Consider the following 19721-nt stretch of genomic DNA (forward strand, 5'->3'; position numbering starts at 1 on the left):
AGCCGATACAGAAAATCGCGCTAGCACAAACGTGGCACAAAGCAGGACAAAGACGTACTTGCCAGACGAGATTTGACCCGAGGATTGTTTTGGAGAACCGTGACGTAAAGGTGGTGTCGCAGATGGTTGCCGTGCCACATATTCGACAGATTGGCTTCTCGATCAGGACGATCTACCTGAACATTCACCTATTGTGGCATGTGGGAACTAGCTACGTAACAGATCGACAGACGACGTGCGAAGCTTTGGGTCTGATAGGTTTATCCTGAGAGCTTGTTCGCTTAATATCCAGGTGGGCGGTTCTACCTGCAGTTGTGCTGACATTGCATTGTCCAGACGGTCGCTCTCCGCTTCACCTGTCAGATTTGCGCGAATCGTGGGAAGTGGTCGCCGCATGAATGACCCATTACCATGCGGACGTGCACAACAGGGTTTCGCGCAGGAGCTAGCAGCTACCTGCGCCACACGTGAAAGGCAGGAGGTCAATGTTGAAGTGTCGCCTGGAGAGGTGCGATAAATGTTCTCGCGGAATGCAAAAGTGTCACCCGCAGCTAAATGCTGTGTGTGAATACAAGGACTGCGTTCCATGTTACACAGCCCATTCAATACCTCAAATGCAAGAGAAGCACAAGACGGTGTGACAGGTTTCAGCCCCATTTAGTGGATCCAGGGGAGGAGGAAGGGGGGCATCAGCCAGGAGCAAGTTGTTGAGCAAGAGACGGTTTCCTCTGGCACAGCAGGTCCCGCAGCCGAGACAATTCGGTTCGTGCCGTGGCTGTTTTGTTCCAAGCCGCCCCCTCCCTGTGACGTGATAAATACACTCTGCCAGTCCTGAGACGACACCAAGGAGTCTTCCAGCGTGGGTGCAACCTGGAAGCCCGTGAGGGACAATGTGTGCGTAAGCTAAGAAAGAAAAAAGAATGGAAAATGGATGGAAAATGGAAAATCACGTGTCTGTCTGACGGTTCCTCTATGTTTACACTTGACTTGTGGCCGCTAGGCATTGGGGGTAGGCAACGGCCAACGAGGCCGACTCCTCCAATGACCACCGCCAACCTATTAGCACCCTGCAGTATCTCTCATGCAGCACAAGTGTTTACATAGCCAGTGATCCACCGAGCAAGAACGACCGTCGGTGAACCAACGTCTGTTTGGTCACATGAATAAACGGCTCATACATATCTCTCATAGGGTCATAAGCGCTCACACAACCAACATTTGCTTTCAACGTGTACACAGCGGATCTTCTTGTTCGGGCCTTAGGTACACTGGGTCACTATAAACAGAAGGTGTTTATATGTACTTGCACACCACTGGACTGGCCGTGCGCGCTCTGGCGCATTCTCGGGCTGAGTCGATCAGTTAAAATCACCCAAAGTCACACACCGGAAACATTGGCCATCTTTAGTGCTGGGCGGGGCGGGAAAGCGAGCAGACGTGATGACCCCGGCGGCAGCGGCAGCCACAGCACTTCTTGCTGGTGGACGAGAGGTCCGAGTAGCAGGCGTTGCACCCATTTTCAATGCACTCTTCGCACGGTGGCCAGCGCCTCAGGCAGCCTTCAGCACCGTACTGCTCAAGGGCAGAGGCCTGTGCCGTCAATAATAGTCAGATGACAGCCATTGGTAGGCTCAATCAGTAACGTACGTGTCGTGTTGCACTTAACATATCGGTTCCGATGAGGTCCGGGACCGGGTCGTACCCCATCGCTTGGGCGCGAGCAGCATCCACTGCAACGAGTTCACGGCGACGGCGGAACATTCGGGCTGCCTGGTGGCCATAGCGCTCCAACTCAGCCGGTGATAGGATGACGCTGACGTGGTTTGGCCCGGCAGCGGCCTGCTGCTGCGCCTGCAAACTCGCAAGAGCAGCGAGGATCTCGGCGCGGGTAGGCATAGCCGCCCCAGGAGCTCCGCCAGGGAGCACTGGTGGGTTAATTAGATGCCATTTCACCCACCGTCAACTTACTCGATAACCTGAGAATTTGTAGAGAAGGGATGGCAAGCGCGTTTGATGGCGCGGGTGAGGGTGGTTGATGGCTGTTGGAGACTAGGTGTACTGATGCTTCCCGGGGGGAGACCAGTAGTGCTATCAACGGTCACCAAATATATGAGTGGCTGGGGTCCGTACCCACGTGTGGAGGAATGAGGGGAGGAGGTCTGAATATGGAGATGGGAGGTATTCATGGATATGGGAAGTCGAGAGATGATAGGAGGAAGAGCGACGAGAAGAAGAGTGATCGGGAAGACAGCGCACAGCTAGCCATCACTCCGAGGGGGCCGCGCGCCATAGGAAGCACCGAGCCTTCTCTGCTGATAGAAACGACACAGACCTTCCCTCGGTTGCCGAGGGAAGCCAGCGAGGATATGTACATACATAGACACACAGGGACGACGGGCCAAACCGCCAACGACGACCCCTCACGACTCACGAGTGCGCCAGTCTATCAAGACAAAGAGCCTCTGAACCATCGGGGCACTCCAAGGCGCCACTTGGACCATGGTGTACTTGGATGGTCATTGCAGTAGTCTGTAAATGCCGGGGGTGATAGTTCCAGCAGACTCAGTGGGCCATTGAGGGAGTGAAATACAGTATGGACAGCGGTACGATGGGACAATCGATATCGTCCTCCACGTCCTCCTCGAGTTGAGGCGCACAGTCGGTGGGCGAGGTGCTCGAGACCTGTTTGACAGCGCACGCACCGGAAAGGCCGTCTGAGGGTCATCAGAGAACCCGTGTAAAGCCTTTCAGGCTGGCCGAGGTTGTCTTAGCAAAGTGGGGGAGGTTAATTCTATGTAATGTTCGACATTACTTGGGAGGTGGAGACATGGGTACAAGCGTTTCCGTCCTTCCTCTCATGTATGTGGTTATAAACTTTACATTTACAGGTGCTCAGAAACCAGCAATTTTCACAACCGGGGGGGAGGGGGGGGCATTTGTTGGAGTCGGGCCGTCCAAGTGGTATCACAGGTCCATCATCTCAGCGATGTGGATCGTCGCCAATGGTGGTAGCGCTGAGGGCCGGAGAACGTGGAGAAGGGGTTCGAGGGCGTGGAGCACGGCGTCCTTCAGGCTGAGCACGTGTTAGCGGAAGTTACCAAAATGCGCAACTTACGAGGTCGACGTAGCGCTGGTCGGTGCCATTGCGGTAGCCGAGAGAATTGCGGGAGATCTCACGATGGTGACGGCGGTAGTCCCAGGGGCTTGGAGAGCGCTCGCGATCGTCACGGTGGTCCAACGAGCACTCACGACAGTCGCAGTCCGAGCGGCAGTGGTCCGCGCGGTCGTCGAGACGCTCACGGGAGTCCTCACGATAGCTACGGTAGTAGTTACGAGGGCTTGGAGAGCGCTCGGAACAGTTCCGGCGGTAGTTACGGGGGCTTGTAGAGCGTTCGCGGTAGGTATGGCGGCCAGACGAGCACTCGCGGAAGTTGTAGGCAGAGCGGGAGTGGTCAGCGCTGTAGTCGAGACGGTCATGAGAGTCGCCGCGGTCCTCGGATCGCCGGCCGCGACGGTCGCGTTGTTCGTACGCGCGCTCATATGCGAATCCCGGTTGCCTAGTCCGGAGGTCGGTGTAGTACTTGAGGCGGGCCTTGGTCTCACGCAGTTGTCCCTTGGTGGCGTGCAGTTGCTTCTCGGTCTCATGAAGCTGCTCCTTGACCTTGCGCAATTGCTCGAGGGCGACCATTTCGACCCTCCTTGACTCCTTCAGCTTCTCTTGGAGGACGGCTGTGCAGAGATTTGTGGTCAGCGCATCCCATTCGCCAACACCTGCTTCCTACAAGACTCTTACCAGATTCCATGTTCTCCTTCTCGGTGTTGGCGACCTTGGCGCTCTCAAGAGGCTTGCCCTCGTTGATCCAACGCAGGGACGAGGCCGCACTCCACGAGCTGATGTCGCTGACGCCGAGGTCGGCTGGGTCAAGCCCATTGAACCCCGCCCAGAACCAGGGGTCGTCTTCAATTTCAGGATGATCCCTGAGGTATTGGATAACGTCTTGGGATTCCATGGTGAAGAGGTGAAGAGGTGGGTTGGAAGGAAGTCCGTGTAAACCAAACGTCAGGTTGACGGTGTTTCATGCCTCCTTGTTTGGTTCCGCGCCACCCGGCTAAAAACGGCGGCGAAATCCCAGATCCCACAGATCACGATCCAATGCATGTCCATGACTGGACTTCTCCATACTCAATACACTCATGCGCTCAGGTATAAAAGGATAGGCCGAAGCTCCCTTATACTACGTCTTCCTCTCTCCGTGTACAGTTCCTCTAAAAGTACGCGTTTTTCCCTTTTTAAAATTTGTTTCTTTTTGGTAATGTTTTTTTTGTTAATGCCTGGGCTGACTATTGAAGAATTGCTTCCTCCCTCAGCCGGAAGTCTTTTCCCGGGACACTCTCATTGTCGGAAAGCACCAAGAAGCGAACATCCAGTTACTAGGTCACTGATCACTGAGTCTCCGTTGAGAAGGTTGAGAATACTCCTCGCACGCAGTAACCGCTCTGCGAGACCGACCACATGCCTGGCTGCAGGTGGTGCCATTTGATTCCGTCCTCGTCAATAGCCTCCACACCTCCCTGTTTTGGCCCGGTGTTTATGCACATACTTCAAAGCTCAACGTCGTTGAAGGTGGCGAGCAGCAGTCAGTTGGATGAGCAAAAGTCTCACCCGCAACTGTGGGAACATGTAGCTAATTCATCACATTGACCATCTTCTGGATGGTATACCTGTACACCGCCTGTCGTCCGCCCGCCACATTCTCCGTGTCGCACTTGCCCTTCAGGCCTCTGAACATGCGCGCATCCGCCGCCCATGATGCTTCCAGGCGCTGGTCCAAGCCCAACGCCGTGGCCTGTCCGGTTAGTGAAAGGTCACAAGCATTGTGCTACACGCACCGTGTTGATGTCACCCGTGTCCAGACTCGCACAGTGAGCTGGGCTCATGTCGAAGTAACTGCAGGGTCAGAAACACATCAGAATGACGACGGGACTCTATGCGCTCACCTGAACAGATCTCTCAGGAAAATGCCCAGCCGGATCAAGCGCGGGGTGGCAGCTCCATCAGCCCGATAGGGCGCAGTGCGGCTACCGTACTTGACGCTGACCATGATGTTGAGGCCATGGACGTTTGCGTCGCCCAGGGCCATCACGGGTGCGTCCGGGAAGCTACGTGACATGTCGGCCACGAAGTCGAGGCCCCTGGTGCCCGCGAAACCACCCAACTGCCGTCAGCCGATCAGACCGGAAGTTTAGAATCACCGAAATGACCACGCCCTTGCCGATGCTCTTCTCCTCGAGCAACCCCATCTCCACCAGGTCGGTCATCAGGCTCTGTCCGTCAGTGCTGCTATCTCTCTGTCTCATTTACTTCTTTTTCTACCACCAGCAAGTAGCCCACGCCTGTCCCCTGGAACGACGCTCCAGAACACTGGGGGATGGGCTCAGGCTCGGGCCCACGAGCGATTGGAAACTGTGGCGCGTTGGCACCAAAGCTGTACGTCAAGCAAATGCCGGCGCTGGCCGCGACGTAGGTCGAGCTCTGGGACTTGATAAAGAACCACGAGCGTCGAGCACCATCCAGGCCCAAAACAATCTCGTCGATGAACTGAGGTCAACAGGCGCTCATACACGCAGGACTGGAATCACGTTGCCGGGGAATGTTTTCAGGTCGGCGTCGCAGGCCATCTGCTTGCTGCGTAGCGTCTGCGAAGAACTGTTGAAGAATGTAGGCGCACAGCGCTGGCGCTGTGCGACTACATTCTTCAACAGGACTGTGCTTTGACTCACCAACGCAAAATCCCAACCTTTTCAACCAAGTGAGACTGATCCGGAATCCCTCAGTCTGGCAAGTCATTCCCTCTCGCCAGTCTGGCAAACGCACCAACCACTCCACCATGCGACTGCCCTTCTGCAATGGTTAGCGTCCGCAGTTAGCAATGACTCACGATAGGGCCACCAACATCTTCGGCTAACCGTTGCCAAGCCGCGGCGGGCGTGAACCAGTCCAGAGTTTCCGCCTCGGGTCGTGGATGTGGGTGGTGTATGTGGCTGTGACCACAGGGTGCCGCGCTTGTTGCCAAACTCTGCAAGAACATCTTGCCCTCGGTGTCGAGGGGCTCTGCGGTAGCGAAGCAGCGTTCGAGGCGGAGTTGGAGGGCTGGCGGGGTCGGCGGGGGTTCGTGCGGGGTTCCGGGTGGTGCGACCACAATAGCCCGCCAAGCCAGCTTGTCTTTGTCCGCGGCTTCTTTTTTTCTGCGTGCTTCCTCTCGTTCTGATGCTCCTGCGTGTAGCGGACCCATGTCAGCACTCCGTACAGGTGCCACCTGAACGCACTCACTAGCAGTGGCTTTGGGGGGCATGATGGCTGACCATTGTTGAGTTGGGCCGGGCGGTGAAGTGTGTTTTTGGAAGTGCGGACAAGGGCGCAAAATAAACAGTGATCCTCTGATAACCTGCTACTACGTGCCCTAACTTGTCTTCAGTTTTCCCCCAATGCCAGCCAACAGCCTGTTTCAGACTCGGCCTCCTGGGCGTCCTCGTCACCCAACGCAGACACAGCGCAGACGCCAGAGCGGGCTGCCGTTGCCTGTCTCCCAGCTTCTGACTACGCGAAGTAGAGAGTGTTGTGAAGAGGGAAGGTTGACTCAGCTCGACTAACGCCGTGAATCAAACCGGGGGAAGGGCGCAAATGTGTGCACGCTTCTGTGCCAAACACGCGCCTAACTGCTGCCGTCGCGCCGTCGCCTGCCCTCCGCCGTTTTATAGTGTGCAGCGTGGTTGTCACGCAAACACTCGTATCTCAACATCACCCTACACTCCATGCACAACACCCCACCCATCCATCCTCAGCATCTGACAATGCCAAGCCTTGAGGAGCTCGAGCGCCCGGCCCACCAAGCGCACGCAGAAAACACTGCTCGTCGTGCCATTCTCGGCCTTCCTCCTCGCCGACCACACATCGACATCGAGGAAATGAACGACGGCAATGGCATTAAGGACGTCGTGGACGACATCAAGGTCCACGTCAAGCGCATCGAGAACGATGTCAAGGACGCCAAGGAAGACACCAACGGGCTTTGCAATGACGTCGATATCATCAAGGACGACATGGAAGACGTCAAGTGCGACGTCAAACGCGTCAAGCACGACCTCAAGGGTGTCAAGGAAGACGCGATCGACCTTTGGAACGGCCAGAAGGAAATGCTGGACATCTTGCGCCACATCGACAGTCAAACCGCCTCCACGAACGCCCAGATCGCCCGCCTCACTGAGCGCAACACCCAGCTCACGGAGCGTAACACCCAGCTCACGGAGCGTAACACCCAGCTTGTCGAGCGCAACGTCCAGCTTGTCGAGTACAACGCCCGCCTTGTCGAGGACCGTTGCACGAGGCTCGAGCAGCGCACCATGGCCATCGAGCAGCGCGTCATGCCTCTCGACCAGAATCCCGCTGTACTCCATCGCCAGCACTTTGGCTTTGATGCGCTGGATGCCGTGACGCGTCACGATGGCACTCCAGGCTACCATGCCCCTCCCCGTTGGTCGCAGGGTGGATACGACCGCCGCTGAGCACCCGTGCACCTACCTCTGCGCCGCTGCCCTCGTGGCCAAGATTTCCGACTTTCTGCTCATAAGGATGAGCTTCAGTAGAGTGAGCTATACACCTTGGGAACCGGAGCTGACCGAAGCCCTTGCCCCCAAGATAGACGAGCATGGCACATGGCCAGTGCCAGGCTGGATGATTACGCCGTCGCAGAGCACTCGAAGACGCATGCATGGCAGGACGATGTAGATAGTAGAGGAAACAGGGCAGTTTATAGGTACTGTGTACAGTATGCGCAGGGTACATGCATGTGGCCATGTGGATTAGGATCAAATCTGGGGATCTGGGGCAAGACAGAGATACCTTTTACAATTGCGAGCTAAACCCAGCTTCCAACCCTCCTCGTCACAACTCGCAATCTCCATGCATCCACACACCCATAGCTCCACCAACCTGTCACCATCACAGACACCAGCAACTCCGCGGGGACGTCACAGTCCACTAGCGCTCCCCAGTAATCGTTCGTCTGGGAAGCTACCGCTACCAGCCCCCCTTCAAGCTGGAACCGTACAGCAATGCTCCAGCGAGGAACCTCAATCGCGAGTCCGTCCGACATGCAGCGCGGTCTGCATAGCGTCACTGGATTACTGGATCACAGCTCCATCCAAGGCTGACGCCTTTCTGCACTCTGTAGGTGTCAGCACACGGCATGTGCTGACCGCCGCGACAGATACAGGAGAGTTGACTGGCCTGACTGGACTGGTAGCGACGATGGCGCGGAACCAAACAAAAAACACCACCACCGCCACACCCCTCAGCCGACCAAGCGGCCAAGTGGTCGAACTGCTCAGCCTAATGTTTGACGTGACCCTCTATCGCCCCTGTGCTCTCGCTGACCTGCTCTCTCCGTGTACCGTGTACCGTGTACCGTGTACCGTGTAACCTTTTCATGCGTGGCACGTCGGGTCTTCACAACTGATATCTGCGCCGCGGCGCGTTATCTGCAGGCCATTTGCGTGCCTGCTCACTTCCTTACTGCACCACCAAGTGCTCTCTCACAAACCATATGCACTCGTAAGCTTGACGGCCATCGACCTGCATAGTGCAAGCGACGCGTATGCCGCCAGCCTGTTCACGCGACTGACTGATTGCTCGGCGGCGGAAAGTAAAACAAACGTACGGCGATCCGAGCTTTATCCAACATTTTTGCTCTAATCTGGTGGCCTGGTGGCCCAACACTGGCCGAGATTCCCGCTCTCCTCTCATCTCGGTTGATACCAGAATAACACAGGGTGTGTGTGGGGGAGACGAGACCTGATCGCGGGGGAGGCATGCTTCAGGTATCTGGGCCCGGCCCGGCGCACCGGCGCGCGCACCCGGCGTGTGCTTAGTTGGCGTGCTAGCTAGGCTGTGACACCCGCCCGCTGCCAACTTCCGATCCTTCCGAATAGACAACACGACCGCTCACTCTGGTACTGCACTGACGCCTTTGTCCGTCGCTGCTTTGTTGATCCGGGCTTGCGCGGTGCCCGCGGGGCCAACGACGGAAGAACACCGCCAAAACGCCCAAAAAATCAAAAACAGCGTCTGACATTTCGCGGAACGACGGGAACGAAGTTGCCGCTCCGCCTGAACAGAGTGTTTAGCTCTTGACCCGTTGCCCGTTGCCCGTGGCCGTGGTGGTGGATTGCGTACAACGTGCAAGCAGCAGGGCAAAGGATGCAAGAGAAAGAATGGAGGCTGCGGGCCGTGGCTGTTGGCTCTTTACGGCTTTAACTGCTTGCAAAGGGGGTGAGGGCGGCCGATGACTCGTTCTTTGCATCTTTGCATTCCTGGAACGCGTTCATGGCAGTCATCGTCGCCGGCCGTGTACAGGACCTGTGTGGTTGCTCGTGCGACGTGGGTACGTGGGGACTATACTACAGGCAGCGCGCTGTGAGCTTAACCGGGAAACCAGTGGGCCGGAGTAGGCGAGGTGACCGGTAACTGACGCTTTGTCTTGGCTCTTTCACTCGAGAGAGGCCGAAGGAGCTGAGGAGACTCTGTGGCCTGTGGAGCCTCTGGACTTTTGAAACCTTGGGTCGTGTCCCAATGGCGGGGAAAAGGTCCATTGTCTAATGGCCGCGAGAGAGGGGTTGTATTTATCACCTCAGCAACACCGACCCGACTGTGCCTGTAATTACCCGCGTGCGACGCAATGTGGTGGGTTTCCTCGCTGCCGTCTACTGGATGCTCTCTCGCCAGGTATTCGGCGCTTATGGCCCCCCCGCGCCCCCGCACTCTACATGCAGCGGACATCTAAGGCCCGCTGAGCGTGTCAGAGAGCAGTCTACAGGTGCAACAGACAGGCAGATGGGCGGGGCGAGTGGGACCAGAGGAGTCTCCGGTGCTCCGGGTGCTCCGCGCCTCCGTCGGTCGGGCTGGGTGCACGACGCACTGCACGCCAATCAGGCTTGGGGCACCTTGGGGCTTTAGTGGGGGGGGTGCAGTGGGGGAGAGAGAGCGCGTTGCCCGTTTGTGCGCGTATGAGCGAGAGGTTGGTTAGGGGGAGAGGACAATGATGCCTGCAAAGACTTTTTTGCCAGGTGCCAAACCCGACTAGAGCCGACCGAACGCACCCAGCGAGGCGGAGTTATTGTACAGTGCAAAGGGCCCGGCAATGCTCCCTCCGGACGACCGGCTATGCGACGGCCTCTCACCCAGCAGATGACACCCAGCAGCTGCAATGACGGCGGAGCACAACGGCACCGACGACGAGCTGGTTACTCCAATGCGCCCCGCATCCCACCCGCCCACTCGCTCGCTCTGGAAAAAAGCCCGACCGAACACATCCCAGCAGCTGCCTTTATTACCACCCCCAACACCACGCTGGCTTGCACTCTTCCCCCTCCTCTAGCACTCACTCACCACTCTTCTCGTTTTGCATCAGCTGCCCCGCCCCCACCTCCGGCACATCAGTCTCCACACCCTTTCGCATCGCCCCGTCGCGCTTCTCGCACCTCCCCCCTACTCCCCATCGCCCACCTTACCACCAACCTCCTAGAACTCGTCCACAATGTCCGGATCTGGCCAGAAGCAAAAGGTGCCTCTTAGCACCCACCTGATCGCAGGTGGTACTGCCGGTCTCGCCGAGGCCCTCTGTTGGTGAGTGTGGCGTGGCAGAAACAGCGGGCACAAGAAAGGAACAGCAGCTAACAGCCAACAGCCACCCCCTTGACACCATCAAGGTCCGCATGCAGCTCTCGAGGTCGAACAGGAAGGGCGTGCGTATCTACTAGCGACAACAGTAATGTTTCCAGTGACTGACAACCGCCACAGATGAAGCCCCTTGGTTTCTTCGCTACCGGCAAGCAGATTGTCGCTCGCGAGACCTTCCTCGGCCTGTACAAGGGTCTCGGTGCCGTGGCTACCGGTATCGTGCCCAAGATGGCCATCCGTTTTGCCTCATTTGAGAGTGAGTAGCAGGAAGTGAAGTGGCAAGACAGATCGTGGAACAGCACAACTGACAATCCCTCCAGCCTACAAGTCGTGGCTCGCCGACAAGGACGGAAAGCTCTCGCCCGGAAACATCTTCCTTGGTACGTTACCTTGAGGCGGCTGCCCAGCCAGCCCTGCCGCATCTATATCATGTGCTAACTGTCCCACAGCTGGTCTTGGTGCCGGTGCCACTGAGGCCGTCGCTGTTGTGAACCCCATGGAGGTTGTCAAGATCCGTCTGCAAGCCCAGCAGCGTGAGTTTATAGCTACCACGAGGAGCGTGGGGAAACCCCGTGCTCGTGGTGGGAGACCAAGGACAACGAATGTGTGGCTGACCTCCGTCTCCAGACTCGCTCGCCGACCCCGACGCCGTCCCCCGTTACCGCAACGCCGCCCACGCTCTCTACACCATCGTCCGCGAGGAGGGTTTCTCGACCCTTTACCGTGGTGTCGCTCTTACCGCTCTCCGTCAGGCTACCAACCAGGGTGTCAACTTTACCGCCTACCAGTACTTTAAGAAGTGGGCCACCGAGTTCCAGCCCCAGTACGCCGACTCTGGTCTTCCTTCGTACCAGACCATGGTCCTCGGTCTCGTCTCGGGTGCCATGGGTCCCTTCTCGAACGCCCCCATCGACACCATCAAGACCCGTATCCAGAAGGCCACCAAGGTTCCCGGCGAGACTGCTCTGTCGCGCTTCACCAAGGTCGCCGGCGACATGTTTAAGAACGAGGGTGTCTCGGCCTTCTACAAGGGTATCACGCCCCGTGTCCTCCGTGTCGCCCCCGGCCAGGCCATCGTCTTCGCCGTGTACGAGCGCGTCAAGGGCTGGATCGACGCCGCCAAGGCTGCTCCCCTCGAGAAGGACGACTACGAGGCTTAAGCGATGACTCGACTTTGTCCTGTCATTTGCAGTCAAACAACGAGAAGCAGCAGTCGTAATCCAAGAGTGGCCCCCCCTCCTCCCGCTCTACAGCAGTTGTAGTGCGAGGCGCCGCCGCAGTCTTAGCACACCAAAAGCCGTTGCTCAGAGGGAGCTCCGCATGCCGAACGGGAAACAGAACATAGTAGCAGCATACCCAGCATGCAATGTTGTACATCATGGACCAAGCGAGCATTCTTTACTGTTTGGTCTCGTTATCTGATTGAAAAAGGCTTTGATTTTTCCGAGAGCAAAAGTAAGTGCAATGGCCTCTGCTCGTTTACAACGCGCTGGCGCCGAGTGGTCCGTCGTTGGCCCTATGGCGGAGGAGCCGTTCGTCAATGTCCGCTGGCGCACGGTGGTCGGTGGTCGCCTGGTTTCCTCGGTCACCGCTCATGTCGGTGTCTCTCGGAGATGCAGGCCGAGCGCAGCAGCGGGGCGCCGAGCAGGGTCGGATGCGGGGGAGTTGGATTACCCCGTCCATGGTCTGGGCCATCATGTGCCATACCTATAACCTATACAACATATACATTCTCCTAGCTCCGCCCGACCTCGTCCCACCTCCTCTGCCTGCCGCGTGAGCGCCAGTCCCCCTCCCCCTCGCTGTTGGCGGGCACGTCGGCGACCTGGCCACGGGCACCGAGGCCGGCGCGCTCGAAGCGGACGACGGGCACAATGGCCTCGGCGCGGCCCCCGCCATCCCGCCCCAGACCCTGTCCGGGCGTCCACCCTTGCTTAGCGAGCAGGGCGCGCGAGACGGAGGACGGGCCGGCGGGCGGGGCCGGCGAGGACGACGCCGACGTCGAGGTGTTGTGCCGATCAGCCGCGCGCGCACCGTAGCCATTGTCGCGCTGGCGGGGAGGCGACGCGGGGTGCAGTTTACGCCGTTGGGCCGAGCGATCCATGTATGCATTGGGGCCCCTTGCGGATGGCCGGCCAGTGTCCTCGCCCAACAAGGTGTCGCGGAGCGCAGCCATCTCGAGCTTGCGCTTGAACTGGCGGTCGCCGCGCGTACGGCCTGCGTCGAGTCCCAGCCGTCCAGCCTGCACGGGTTCGCTCTCAGGCTCCGTCGTCGTGGGCTTGCCCGCCGCCGTCCCGTCGTCGAGCGAGATCTGGACATTGCCGCTGAGCTGACACTCGCCGCATGGCCAGTCAGCGTGGACGTGCACAACCACCGTCGTGGTGCCGACAGTCACGCGCGAGAGGTGGCTGAGCGGGTACGGCTTGGACGCACATTTGGCCTCGCTCAGGCGGGTCGCGTCCGGCTGCCCACGGTGCGCAACGTACGTGCCCAGCGTCGAGCCCAGGTCAACGATAAACCACCCTTCGTCCTCGCCGTCCTCATCTCCACCGTGGCCCCAGTAGACGAGCGCGTGCGTCTTGCTGACCTCCATCTCGCGGACACGGAGGCGGGCCGGTGCGCCGCGTTCACACCGGTCGCGGCCGATCTGGATCCCGCCTTGACGCGCGTCGAACACGGCCACGCCGCCGGGCTCGAGGTCCTTGGAGCGCTTGACGACGAGACGGACAAGGTGGGCCGAGGCGTCTGGAGGAGGGCAGGACTCGTCGTCGTACGGTGTCGGGGTCGAGGTTGCGGAAGCCGGTGCCGTCCAGGCTCTCGAGACGCTGTCCCCGGCGGCGTACGCTGGGTGCTTGTCCCTGTCTCGGTCGCCGTAGCGGTCGGCCTCGCTCTGGCGTGTGGTGTCGTCTCTCTTGCCTCCATATGCCAAATGGCGGTCGTCGCCACCATGGTACGCTTGCTGTTGAGCCTTCTTGTCTTTGTCCTTGGCGTTCATGACCCGCTCGAGCTGCTCGGGCTCCATGAGCCCTCCCCATCCCACATCGTCCTCGAGCTCCCCATCCTCCTTCTCCTCGGAGCCTCTTGTGGCAGTAGTTGGTCCCCTTCCATCTTCACCCACTGGGCCATTGTTGATACCACTCGTCGAACTACTTGCCCCGCCGCTGCGAGCGGCAAGTTCGGCCGGGGTGAGGTACGTCCACGCGCCGTCGGCGCCCGGAAGCGCGTACGTGTCGCTGTTGGCGTGATAGTAGACGCTGAGGGTCGGCGACCACACCCATGTGTCGCGCGATGCCTCGGCCGGCCGTGGTTTGTCGCCCGTGGGCATGGTAGGTGGAGCGTTGAGTGTGCTGTTGTTGTTATTGTTGGACGCAAAAGGAAACGAAAACACAAGTGGAGATGGATTTTGCGGACATTTGAACCAATCTCCGACAGTATTAGTTTTCAAATCCTAATGAATTCGATCGGTAAATGTCCGCACCCCACACTTTGGAATGCACCGAAGTTACCGAGAGACTGAGCCATGGTCATACCACCGAACGCCGGCTGTGAGGATAGTAAGAGCACAAATGCATGAGGCAGAGAAAACCAGTCGCGACCGCCTACCAGTACGTCCCTCTTGTGTACTCGCATACTCACGTTCTCACGTTCTCACTGACTCGGATCCTTTGTCCGTGTCTGCAGATCGTGAAAGGTGGCGGTGGCAACAAAGGCGTAAAAGGCGCTGGGCCGCTGGGTTGCTCCCAAGTTCCACAGCCACCTCCCAAGAGTATGTGTTGTTATGTAGAGCCTGTGTCATGGGGGATGGTAGGCATTGCGATAGACACATCAATAGACACCTCAACTGCACACCAGTGCGCTCACCGCACTGCACACACGCTTATCAGCGCCGTCGGGTCCGCCTCAAACGGTCTTCCCGCCAGAGGCGCCTCGCGTCGGCATCTTGACCCTGCTTGGAACTTGCAGCGTGATGCTTTAGCCAAGCCGCCAACCGACGCCGCAGTAGACTATGCTTGCCTGCGCCGCTGTGGCTGCCGCGCCAATGCGTACCCGGCCAGTGCTCCCGCAACGTCGCCTTTGTAGGGCTCTCGGAGGTTGCTTGCTTGGTGTTGCCTTGGCCGTCCACACCGCGGACGACGGTGGACTGCGGCGTCGCTCAAGCCCGCCGTGGGGTTTCCGCAAAGGAACGACCCAAAAGGGTACACACGGTGATACGGTGGGGTGCCGCATTGCTTGGCAGATTGTGGCAGGTTGCTGTCGTCTGGACACGCGTGTCCCTCCAACGGCCATGACCGAGTGTGACGCGCGCGACGGCCGCCGGCCTCCACTGCGCGCTGCCAGCTGTTAGGGCGACGGACCCACGCAGAACGTTCGACCGAGGACTCCGCAGCACCGCAGCGGCTGGCGGACCTTTGCCGCAGCAAGGTGGTACGTACCACCCTCTGCTCTTTTGCTATCGCTGCGCGCTAAACGCTGTTTAATTTTCAGACGACGATTAGCTCCGCAGTCCGGCCGACGTTGATCCCATCTCTCCTGGTGGCCAGGTGGCCTGGCCGGTTGTGACATCTTTTTCGGTATGTTTTTTTCCTTCATCTTCGCAGTGTGGCGGTCGGCCACTTTGAGTGGGGCTTGACTGTGGGGGAACGCCATTAGCTGTTTGCGCAGCAAAGCGCATGCAAAGACGTTATGCAGCATGTGTGGTATGCGCTGCGCACCATTGGTGCTTTGGTCGTGTGCCCAGCGCCTCGTCGGCACGGTCGGCAGGCTCCATGGGTCCTGCTGTGATGATTTTTTCCTGAATGCCAAGAGATTGAGCCACACTCTGTGCCCATGGCTCGCAAAAGGTGGAGACCTGCTTGTCTCTCCCCGCGACCCACCAGCTTGCGCAGCTCAGGACGCGCCTGGTGTCTGTACTGTGCCTCTGTGTTGCCAAGTCTGACATCGTGTGGGAGGGACCTTGCAACGTTTCAACTCATCGGACAGCAACCCCCTCGTCAACCCCTTGCCCGTGAGCCCGGACGTGTCCACGCAACAATGCACAAAGGAGAGCCTTTCAGTACATGCCAGCCGTCAGCGCCACCATTCTCCCCCACGCTGAGAGCGACGTCAGCTGGGGGGGACCATTCCGCCGGCACAGGGCATGAGAGGTTCGGCAAACCCGCAGAGGCCTGCGGAGAGTTGGGCGTACAGAGTGTGATAGCCAAGACGAACGAGAGGCCGGTTGGGTACCAGCGCCAGGGTAGAGCGCGCGCCACTGCACCCAAGGTCATCATGCATCAAGAGCCCATGTCAGGGCCGCACTACGAGGCCCAAAACTTGATTGTCTTGGGACGTGTCACTGCTGCTCTGATGTGATCCTCTCTCTTTCTCTCTTGTTGCTCCTCAATCGCCGCCCTCGCAACCCCTAAGATTCCAACGTCTCGGTGACTCTGCGTCCATTGCGCAGTCGACTGCCCCCGTCCGTCCGTCCGAGCTCAGCCCACCCACCCACACGCAACCGCATACATTCCCTCTACTACATCTATCATGAGCTACACGCTCTTCCCCACTACCCCACTCCTATCACCATGAAATCCAACAACCGCAATCGGAAGCCGAAAGACCGGACATCAACGTCCAGCAGCTGGTTTTCGATCGCCGCGCCGGCGGACACGGCCGTGACAACAGATGTGCTCAGCTTGTTGCCCCGCGCGTTCTTTGCTTCAAGGCGGCGACGATCGTCCTCCCCTACCTCATCCCAATCCTCCCGCTCCTCCCTCTCCCCAACCTCACCACCAACCTCCCCCCCTTTGTTGCCCTTATCCAACCCCCGGCGACGGGGGACCTCATCGCGTCTGTCCAGCCTCGACACATTTGCCCGGCGGCGTGCCGTCTTGCTCGCGTTATCCCTCGCGATCCCAATCCTTGCTATCTTGATAGTGACGGAGCTCAATGCGCAGCGAGCAAACCTGACCGCTTGGGCCGACGAGCTCGCTGTGCGGGAGGCGAGCGCGACCACCGGCCGCGTCGACCTCGAGTCTTGGCGCGAGGGGTGGGTCAAGAGGCGACAGGTCGAGCGTGCTGGCCTTCCTACCCCCACTCCTGGAGCAGACGGCGAGATCGACGTGCCCGAGTCGGCACCAGAGGTCGACGGCTCGGACGTGTGGCCCGTGTGGTGGGGCAATGTCGACGAGGTGGGACCGTCACCCTTTGACAACTTGCCACCTCCCCTGCGCGGGGCAAAGCGCCGCGTCCTCTTTCTCACAGACTACACCGACTACCTGGAACGCATGAACACGCACACATACGAGATTGTCGATGGTGAGTGATACGCTGGGCGCCATGCCAGAGATTTCAAGATTTCCGATGTGGAGGTTGGACGCGGCTGACATGTTTAAACAACAGCCGCCCTCCGCCATCCGCATCTCATCGTCGACGTCTGGGGCCCAGGATGGGCAGGATACGACTGGGACGTCCCACTTTCCGTCAACATCAACCGTCGTGCAAACCGTGTTGCTGCCATCGAGGCGGGCCGTGCGCACCATGCTGCCAACGAGGCGCGTGAACGCCAAGCCTCTACCCACGCGTTGGCCGGCAGGATCGACATCGGTGGCCTGCTTGGAGATAACGCCGACCAGACGCCGTACCACGCTCCCTCGTGGGACTCGTTCGACGACCAGTGCAACCCCGATGTCGCCTTTGACTTTGCGTGGACCATGAGCGACATTTACAAAGCCAAGGACATGCCGCATGTCGATGGTCTCGACTGCGGTACCCTCCTCGTCCAGCAGCTTGGTGACTGCCACGAACACCGCTGCATGAAGGAGTGGTACCAGCAATCCAACAACATCACTGTCACAAAGTACGCGTTCGAGCTGAACGAAATCTTCAACTATGACAACATCAGGACCAAGTTCCCCGACTTCCAGATGCACCTGTTTGGCCACTCGCCCGACACTGGCAATCCGTGGGACTTTTACCCCCTGCCATGGAGCGAGAAGACGAGGGAGGCAGCCGTCTTTGGCTTTGATGGTGGCTTCTACCCCCTGCGCACGACGGTCACCGAGCACCTGCGCAAGCTCGAAAAGGACTCGTCCCTTCCAGCCTCGCCTATCAGCCGCCACCCTCACCCGGGATACACCGTGCACATTCCCGACGAGGTCCGCAACAACCCGCTCGAGACGTACACGCTCGGTCACGAGACGTACACGACCCACCGCGCCCTCCGCGAAGACTTTGCTGGCGGCATGCGCAAATCCCAAATCTGCGTCTTTGACTCGTCGCTGGAGCGCAAGCTCATCCGAAAGTACGCCCAGGCGTTCCTCTCCGGCTGTGTTGTTGCCGGCGACTTGCCCACGGAGCACGAAGAGGAGCTCGAGAAGTTTACCATCAAGCTGGAGCCCGGCTGGAAGATTGAACGGATCCACTGGGAGCTGGAAAAGTACCTCGCGCAGCCCGAGAAGCTTCACCAGATGGCCCTGGACGGGTTCGCGTACGCCCGCGAACACCTGACCGGCACGTCCAAGATCACCGACATGCTCCGTCTGGTCGACTCGCACCGAGCCGGTCACCGCGGCTATGACCGTAAGTACCGACCCACCAGAGTCATCTGGCAACTGGCGACCGGGCTGGCGTATGCTGACCGCCTCTCAGAATCGTTTAGCTTTTCCAACCGCTGCAGGACATACTGGGTGAACGCCCAGCGCCCGTGAGTACAGTAGCGTCGTCTTTGTGCTGGCCGTCCCGGGACATGTGGCGTTTTGACGACTCGTTGCTGACTTATTTGCCAGTGGTTGGTGTGACGCGCAGGAGAGTTACCGTGGGCTGGAGGACCGAATGTATTAGTAGCAAGATCATCGACACATCTACTTCATTTATCTATCTATCTACGCATAGTCAAGCACAGCACTTGCATCCAAATGTATTATTTTTCCCCTTCCTTTCGCGGCAACATACCACTGCTTGGTCCCCGTCGTGGGCGATCACGGCGACTTGGTCGTCAAGAAAGGTGCTACGGCCTACACTGGTAGGGCTGGTTTGCACCATTGCCTTCCATTGGGATATCTTGGTGGCCGGTGGCTGATCTGCAACACTAACGGGTCCCATAAGACACCGACTTGACATCAAGAGTTGCTGTTTTTGGCTCGCTTAATTCTGCATGAAGTCGTACACCCGCTTCTAAACACACCTCTGGTGCAGAGATGCATGTAGTATCGGGTCCACGAGACTTTCTGGGTGCAAAATGGATCTAACATTAGGTGCTCTGCCCTCTCCCCGGTTCCTGGCGCCGGCCGGGTCGGGCTAGCGACGAGATCACGTTGAGCGTTAGCATTTGCGCGTTTGTGTTGCCTTGCGGGTCCTGTTGGCCCTTTGGCCTTTGGTCAGATGGGCTGCCGGCATGGGTTGCTGGCTACATGGGGTTGCGGCGCTGTCCTTGTGTGCGTGGTCACAACCGTAAATGTGTTAGCAACCTAGCAATCATGTCATCGTTGGACCCAAAGGAAAAGTCTCTTCCTTCCATCTGTCACAACCTTCCAGTTGTGTCACGCCGCACTCACTGCTTCAGTGACAGAGATCCACGTCATGCTTCTAGAGAACACAACCTTTGTACCTGTCCTGAGGACATGTGCCCCTCAAGCATATATTGTCCGGTTAGATTGCTGCAAGACGAGTATCGGTGGCAGACCTACCGAAGTTGTGAGCTGGGCCACTCCGGAAATGCTGGGCTGAAGTGTGTAAAAGCGCACAGCATTCACAGGTATGTCTTGCGCCATAAGCCGAGCTCATCATTGGCAGTAGCGGATGGGCTACCCAGGCCTGCATGCACTTGGCCCTCTGTCCTCCAGCGTCCGGCCTGTAAGCTACGGAGAGCCGCGGCGCCACGGCATATTGCATTCTCGCCCAGCAACCAGCTGTGCAGCCTGGCGGAGGGTACCGCTATGGCACCTGTATTACATACGGCATATGCCATGCTCTGCCACGCGAGGCAGGCAGATTGTCCAAATGGCCA

The 19721-nt window shown here is 58.6% G+C and overlaps 7 protein-coding genes across 7 annotated transcripts; 3 read left to right on the plus strand and 4 right to left on the minus strand.

The window, feature by feature from the left end:
* Positions 1 to 1404: 1404 nt before the first annotated feature.
* EHS24_003186 (uncharacterized protein) lies at positions 1405 to 2520 on the minus strand (the record flags this gene model as incomplete). Its single annotated transcript, XM_028618885.1, has 4 exons — positions 1405 to 1590; positions 1648 to 1925; positions 1969 to 2039; positions 2432 to 2520. 4 exons carry the CDS (start codon positions 2518 to 2520, stop codon positions 1405 to 1407), a joined length of 624 nt encoding a protein of 207 aa, XP_028472773.1.
* Positions 2521 to 2980: 460 nt separating this feature from the next.
* Positions 2981 to 4010, minus strand: EHS24_003187 (uncharacterized protein; the record flags this gene model as incomplete). Its single annotated transcript, XM_028618886.1, has 3 exons — positions 2981 to 3073; positions 3116 to 3729; positions 3794 to 4010. 3 exons carry the CDS (start codon positions 4008 to 4010, stop codon positions 2981 to 2983), a joined length of 924 nt encoding a protein of 307 aa, XP_028472774.1.
* A 675-nt stretch (positions 4011 to 4685) lies between these two features.
* EHS24_003188 (uncharacterized protein) lies at positions 4686 to 6353 on the minus strand (the record flags this gene model as incomplete). The annotated part of the gene is made up of 10 exons (XM_028618887.1): positions 4686 to 4847; positions 4891 to 4948; positions 4999 to 5216; positions 5254 to 5325; positions 5375 to 5599; positions 5641 to 5707; positions 5782 to 5816; positions 5876 to 5902; positions 5940 to 6274; positions 6332 to 6353. The coding sequence occupies 10 exons, from the start codon at positions 6351 to 6353 to the stop codon at positions 4686 to 4688; spliced, it is 1221 nt and encodes a 406-aa protein (XP_028472775.1).
* Positions 6354 to 6852: 499 nt separating this feature from the next.
* EHS24_003189 (uncharacterized protein) lies at positions 6853 to 7563 on the plus strand (the record flags this gene model as incomplete). The annotated part of the gene is made up of 1 exon (XM_028618888.1): positions 6853 to 7563. The coding sequence occupies one exon, from the start codon at positions 6853 to 6855 to the stop codon at positions 7561 to 7563; it is 711 nt and encodes a 236-aa protein (XP_028472776.1).
* Positions 7564 to 10592: 3029 nt separating this feature from the next.
* Positions 10593 to 11895, plus strand: EHS24_003190 (uncharacterized protein; the record flags this gene model as incomplete). Its single annotated transcript, XM_028618889.1, has 6 exons — positions 10593 to 10681; positions 10743 to 10800; positions 10856 to 10991; positions 11056 to 11115; positions 11185 to 11268; positions 11363 to 11895. The coding sequence occupies 6 exons, from the start codon at positions 10593 to 10595 to the stop codon at positions 11893 to 11895; spliced, it is 960 nt and encodes a 319-aa protein (XP_028472777.1).
* Positions 11896 to 12470: 575 nt separating this feature from the next.
* EHS24_003191 (uncharacterized protein) lies at positions 12471 to 14060 on the minus strand (the record flags this gene model as incomplete). The annotated part of the gene is made up of 1 exon (XM_028618890.1): positions 12471 to 14060. The coding sequence occupies one exon, from the start codon at positions 14058 to 14060 to the stop codon at positions 12471 to 12473; it is 1590 nt and encodes a 529-aa protein (XP_028472778.1).
* A 960-nt stretch (positions 14061 to 15020) lies between these two features.
* EHS24_003192 (uncharacterized protein) lies at positions 15021 to 18556 on the plus strand (the record flags this gene model as incomplete). Its single annotated transcript, XM_028618891.1, has 5 exons — positions 15021 to 15030; positions 16652 to 17032; positions 17117 to 18295; positions 18365 to 18419; positions 18502 to 18556. The coding sequence occupies 5 exons, from the start codon at positions 15021 to 15023 to the stop codon at positions 18554 to 18556; spliced, it is 1680 nt and encodes a 559-aa protein (XP_028472779.1).
* Positions 18557 to 19721: the final 1165 nt, after the last annotated feature.

This window comes from Apiotrichum porosum (genome assembly GCF_003942205.1).
Source record: "Apiotrichum porosum strain DSM 27194 chromosome Unknown scaffold_15, whole genome shotgun sequence".
Lineage (NCBI taxonomy): Eukaryota > Fungi > Basidiomycota > Tremellomycetes > Trichosporonales > Trichosporonaceae > Apiotrichum > Apiotrichum porosum.